The sequence below is a fragment of the Mandrillus leucophaeus genome, unplaced genomic scaffold (genome assembly GCF_000951045.1).
Source record: "Mandrillus leucophaeus isolate KB7577 unplaced genomic scaffold, Mleu.le_1.0 Scaffold58, whole genome shotgun sequence".
In the NCBI taxonomy this organism is placed as follows: domain Eukaryota; kingdom Metazoa; phylum Chordata; class Mammalia; order Primates; family Cercopithecidae; genus Mandrillus; species Mandrillus leucophaeus.
In genome coordinates, this window is record NW_012106252.1 from 3,392,812 (window position 1) to 3,398,457 (window position 5,646).

Consider the following 5,646-nt stretch of genomic DNA (forward strand, 5'->3'; position numbering starts at 1 on the left):
ATATGATACAAGGCTCTTTCCCTCTTTGAGTTTTAAAAAATAAATGTACAATTCCAGAACTTTGGGTAAAAAATATATACACCCTCATAGCAGGAACAGCAGCTGCTTTTGCTACTGCTATTGCTGCCTCTTCAAAAGGGAAAGAGGTGGTGCCAGAAAGAAGGGTGAGGCTGTGCCAGGAAACCTCACCCAGTAGCTGCCAGGAGCCCCTGCACCCCTCAGGCCTTGAGGCTGGTGATGGGAGGGAGGGGAGCAGAGGTAATAAAGGCCTTGCCAGAGTCCGGTGGCGCCTTTACAGTCTCCGCCATCCCCCTCCCCCACTTTGGGGCTGCCTGCCCCAGGTATAGGGATCCACCCCACCCCAGCTCTATGGGGAGGACAAAGGAGGAGTCAAGACAGGGAGAGGGACAGAGACCATGTTGTTGGTGTCAGACACATGAGTCAGAAGGGGGATGCCAACTCCCTCCTTAGCAGTTAGATACCCCAAAAAGCAGGAATGTGGGCAGCAGACACCCCTAGCTCCTGATACTGCTCTACCCCAGCCCACTGCAAGGTAGGGGGAGGGTCCTCTAGGCAGCTGAGGCCTGTGTTTCCCTGAGCATCTTTTACCCTCTCATCAGAGTCCATTCCTGGACCTTCCAGAGGCCTGAGTGGGGGACTTGCAAGGGCTGATGGGTAACCCCTCCTACCTGCTGCCACTCCCTGCCCTGAAAAGCAGCTTGGCTCACCAGCCTGGGCATGCAGGGCAGCATGAGGAGCTGAGCAGGGAGTGTGGGGGTGGAGAAAGCACCCCGTACCATCCAGGGGCAGAGTAGACAAGGGTAGCACCAAACAGAAGGACCCCTCCCCAGTACACCCAACATCCGCCCTCAATTACCAGATGCACTCCTGCTCCCTAAAAGGAGACATACACACACACACACACACACACACAGCAACATAATATTCCTTGGGGTCCCAGCCCTGACCAGGAAGAAGCTGGACAGGTGGTGGAGAAGGCTGCCAATCCCTCCCACAATCCCACTCTGCAAGGCAGAAGGGTGGGCGGCATTCTTTCCTGCTGGGAAGAGGAAGTTGGAAGCTCCATCCCCAGAACAGATCTCGATGGGAGGGATAGAGGAAGGAGCTTTCTGCCCCCTTTCTCAGAGGGGACAGGAACCAGCAAAGTGTAGTTTTGGCTTGAAGGAGCGATGGGGAGAGGACTTCAGCAGGATGAACAGACTTATGGGTCCAGGGGTAAATCCATCGAACTCTTTCCCGTGGAGCAGGAAGTTGCTCCATGGGAAAGATGTCAGATGTTGGTTGAGACATCGTGCAAAGTGCTTGAGTGCCAGGTGCCCAAGGATCTGGCGGGTCTGACTGGAGCCTCCACTCTCACTGACTATTCGCCTCCAGCTTGTAGGAGAGCTCGAAGAGGAGGTTCTGGTTGTCGATGACCTGAAACTGGCGCACGTAGGCCTTGGTCTGCAGGTGATGGGGGGATGCCTCCATGTCCAAGCCTAGTGGGTAAAGAGGGAGAGGGAGTCAGGTTCCCAGCCTCCCTTTTTCCTCTACACACACACCGGGCAGAGGACCAGGCTGTGGACTGAGACAGATGTTGGGCAAGAAGGCCTCTGCAGAGGCAAGGACAGAATGGGGAACCAGCAAGTGTATGGAAATACACATTTGGACAGGGAGTTCTGCCCTGAACCCTCCCATTCAGTCAAAGCTCTACCTGTACTGCTTTCAGTACCCTGGGTACTCACAAAGGGGCCGGCTCCGGTATTTGCGGATTGTTCTCACTTTTTCGGCCACTGAATGCTGGGAGATGACAAGGAATGAGCCCTGAAAGGGGCAGAGAAAGAGGCTCCCCCTCTTATGCTCCCCCTCCGCCATTCTCCAACTCTGCTTTACTCCCTCCAGTCTCCAATTCTGGAGGGTCTCTGAAGGACCAAAGGAGTGGGTGTAACAGAGTGCCAAGTGAGGGGGAGGTGGAGTTGCCCCCAAGCTGCCTGTCAGCTCTGCCACCCGTGGGTGGGTTGCCACAGTGATGCCACCAGGGAGACAGTCAAGAGTCTGTTAGGCAAGCTGGGCACTTGGAGGAAGGCTGCTATTTTTGGGAGGTGATGAGAGAGGGAGAGGATGCAAGCCCCTCACTTGTGGGACTAGAGGTTTGCAGTGCCACTCACTCACCAGCTTCTCAATGTTCACCAAACCATCTACAAGGGTCTTACTCCCTTCGTGCAGAAAAGTCAGATCTAGGGGATGTGGAGAGAATCCAATGTGAGGAAAGGATAAGAGAGGAGGTCCAAAGGGGCCCCTGCACCTGAGGACCCCGCTCTTCCCCAGAACCCACTGTGTCTGGGGTGGGGGGCTCCTCTCCAGGCGGATACTCAGGGCTGAGTCGAGAGGGGGCTGGAAGTCTGAAGCGGGATATAGGAGAAGGGAAGCATGGGTGGAAGCAGCACAGCTTGGGAGTTACTCTCTCACCTTTGAGGATCAGAGGCACGAAGGGAATCACAGGGGGCTTCATTTTGGAGATCACTTCTCGGTAGCTTTTGTGGTTCCTGCAGGGGTCCTAGTATTCCACAGGAGAGAGATCAAGGGACAGACTGGCCAATGCGTCCCAAAGATGTCCCCAGCTTCCTCCCTCACCCCCTGCCCTGTATACATTCCTCATCAGATAGGGGTACTGGGGGTTTTCTAATGGTGTGGTGGGGAGGGGCCTGACTACTCCCCCTTTACTTCAAGAAACACAGGGGTGCAATCCTTCCACCCTCCCCCTCCAGCATGGTAAGGAGGGTGGGGGTCGCACACACACCCTAAACACCTTGAAAGGAAAGCTCGAGGAAGGGGGTTTATGGGAACAGAGGGTTTCTGGGCTCTAAGTCCACGAGCAGAAGAAAGCCAAACCCACTCACCGTCAGGTTCTCAAATTTGCGGAACAAGTTCTTGAATTTCCCTGGCAGCTTCTGCAGAGTTTGAAGGAAGGAGAAGGGATATCAGAGTGGAGCTCCTTGGGTTACATGGGAGCCTCGGATTAATTCTCCCTGTTGGAGGGCAAAAGGGCCTGCATGGCTTGTAGGGGGCTGGGAAGCTGGTGGGTGGGGAAATGAAGTCAAGCCTTGGCTAAGTCTAGAAGCTTGAAACAGCCCAGAGGAATTCATTATTCTGGGGAAGGCCAGGTCTCTCTTATGTAGGTGCTTTGTATAAAGATGGCCCCACTGACTATGGCTGAAAATCAGCCCAACTCCCATAGCCAAGTCTGCGACCTGACCTGGCCAAGGGCTGCCTGCTGCGACTCAGGCGGGATCCTGGCTTTTCACTCATTTGCACAAAGACAGGGTCCATTAGCCAAGCTGTGCGCCCTGGGGTTGCGTATGCCAGAAGAGGGCGCCTCTCTCCAATTGGCACAAAGACTCCCACCAGGCCAGCGGCCGTCCGGAGAGGACGCAATTCGGGGAGCCCGGGATGCCCAGATCCCCAGGTAGGAACGGGAGGGGTCTCATCACCTCCCAGGTGAGTCGAAGGCGACTGACAGCAGCGTTGTCCAGCCCCATGACCACGGCGTAGAAAGACAGCAGGTCCTGGTTCTGCTTGCAGCTGCGGGGGTGGGAGGCGGGGTCAGGGGCGGGCGGCGGCGCGGGCCTCGGGCCTGGGCTCCCCCTCCCGCCGACGGCCGCACTCACAGGGCCGCGATCTTGATGAACTTCTTGAGCAGCTGCGCGCGCTTGCCCGGGGCCTCGCAGAGCAGCACTTCGGTGGCCACCCAGTGCGTGACCTCGCTGCAGCGCTGCAGCAGCAGCTCCAGGTTGGCCGTCTCCCGGCGGCCACGCTCCCCGTGGAACACGTAGTCCACGAACTCCAGCTGCACCCACGGCAGCGCAGAGGCGGCCAGGGCGCCCGGCAGTGAGGGGAGTGGGTGGGAAGATGGCAGTGCAAGGCGATGAGGAGCGAAAGGCAGGAGGGCGGGGGCGGAAGGGGTGGAAAATAGAAAAATAGAAGGGACAGGAGGCGGCAAAGATGCGGAAAAAGAAAACAACCAGCATTAATAATATTTCACCAGCTACTGAGCACTTACTAGGTGCCAGGCAAGCGCTCACGGCTGACATCCTCAAGACAACCATCTGCTAGGCATTACTGTCTCTGCCTTATTTTATTTCTTTAATAGTGAATATTTTAAAAACACAAATCCTGGGTCAGGTTCTGTGTAAGCAGCACTTGGGCCCTGAGCCACTCTGCTCTGAGGTCTCTCTCTCTCTGCGATTTTTTTCAGATGGGGGAACAAAGAGAGGTTACGGCCATGCGTTGCCCAAGGGCTTGCTGCAAGTGAGCCTTGAACCAGGACGTTGTGCTGCGAACACCGTCTCCCAATGGCACATTTCTCCCTCCAGCCCCCCAGCACAGCGCCAGCCTCGGTCCCCACCTCGTGCACACATCGGAACAGCTCCCAGTGGAAAGCAGTTAGGTGGTTGGCAACGTCCTCAGGCTCCACTCGGTGGATCTCCGTGTCTCCAGGGGAGACCTGGATCTCCTCGGGGAGGGGCACCTGGTGGCAGGCAGGGGTATAGGAGCTGGGCTCCTGGTGGCAGGATGAGGGATTGCTCACAGCCCCCCTCAGCCCCTCCATTCCAGCCAAGGCCTTGGGAAGTTCTTACCAGAGCCTCATAGCTGTCCCGAGTACAGGCAAACAGGTGGCTATTGATGCCCAGTGTGGTGAAAACACAGTCCTCAGTGGGCTGGAGAAGGACCTTCTCTGCAGGAGAAAGAGCTGCTCATCCTCAGCCCCTGCTGCCTGGACCCTCACACACACCCCACACTTGGCTCTGTCCTATCCAAAAACTCCTCACCCCACACTGACACATTGTAGACGAATGGAACTCATATTATCACCAGTTTATGCCATATTTATCTGGAATTGGTCAAATGATTATTTCTTTTGCATTTATAACTTTTTTCTACTCCCTTTCTTTCACAGCTTTTCTCTTACTCTGTTGTCCTTGTGACACTGGGAAGGCTGAAATGTTTTCCTACTGTAGAAGAAAACAAAGCTTCAGCGACATTGCTGGCTTTCTGCCTTCCCACTCATCCTGTGTGTTTAGCCTGGGAAATGTGGCATCCTTACATACACCGGGAGGTTAAAGGACCAGAACACAATCCATAGGTGAGTGAGGGGCAGCACCCAGGTCAGAACCTGAGTCCTAGACCAGGGCATCCCAAACTTTTTTTTTTTTTTTTGAGACAGGGTTTTGCTCTTGTTGCCCAGACTGGAGCACAGTGTCACGATCTCGGCTCAATGCAACCTCCGCCTCCGCGGTTCAAGTAATTCTCCTGCCTCAGCCTCCCAAGTAGCTGGGATTACAGGTGCACGCTACCATGCCCAGCTAGTGCCTCCCAAACTTTAGTAGGCATAGGAGTCTCCTAGGGGTCTTGTTCAAATGCTGATCTGAACAAGACCAGCAGGTCTGCGGTGGGGTCTCATATGCTGCATCTCTTTTAGAGACAGAGTCTTGTTATGTTGCCCAGGATGGAGCACAGTGCCTATTCACAGGTGCAATCATAATGTACTACCTTGGATTCCTGGGCTCAAGCAATCCTCCTGAGTAGCCGGGACTGCAGGTTTGCACCACTGCACCTAGCAAGATGTTGCATCCTTTTTTTTTTTTT

The 5,646-nt window shown here is 55.1% G+C and overlaps 1 protein-coding gene across 3 annotated transcripts in view; it reads right to left on the reverse strand.

Moving 5' to 3' along the window:
- The window catches only part of RAPGEFL1 (Rap guanine nucleotide exchange factor (GEF)-like 1), an 18,236-nt gene continuing 12,590 nt past the window's right edge, over positions 1-5,646 (reverse strand). For all 3 annotated transcript variants that reach the window (XM_011998959.1, XM_011998958.1, XM_011998956.1), the window contains exons 7-15: positions 4,638-4,735; positions 4,406-4,528; positions 3,669-3,847; positions 3,492-3,582; positions 2,901-2,951; positions 2,470-2,557; positions 2,173-2,237; positions 1,746-1,800; positions 1-1,499 (exon numbers count right to left, since the gene is read on the reverse strand). In XM_011998959.1, the coding sequence (XP_011854349.1) occupies positions 1,375-1,499; positions 1,746-1,800; positions 2,173-2,237; positions 2,470-2,557; positions 2,901-2,951; positions 3,492-3,582; positions 3,669-3,847; positions 4,406-4,528; positions 4,638-4,735 (875 nt within the window). In that variant the 3' untranslated portion in view covers positions 1-1,374. The remainder of the gene's footprint in view (positions 1,500-1,745; positions 1,801-2,172; positions 2,238-2,469; positions 2,558-2,900; positions 2,952-3,491; positions 3,583-3,668; positions 3,848-4,405; positions 4,529-4,637; positions 4,736-5,646) is intronic.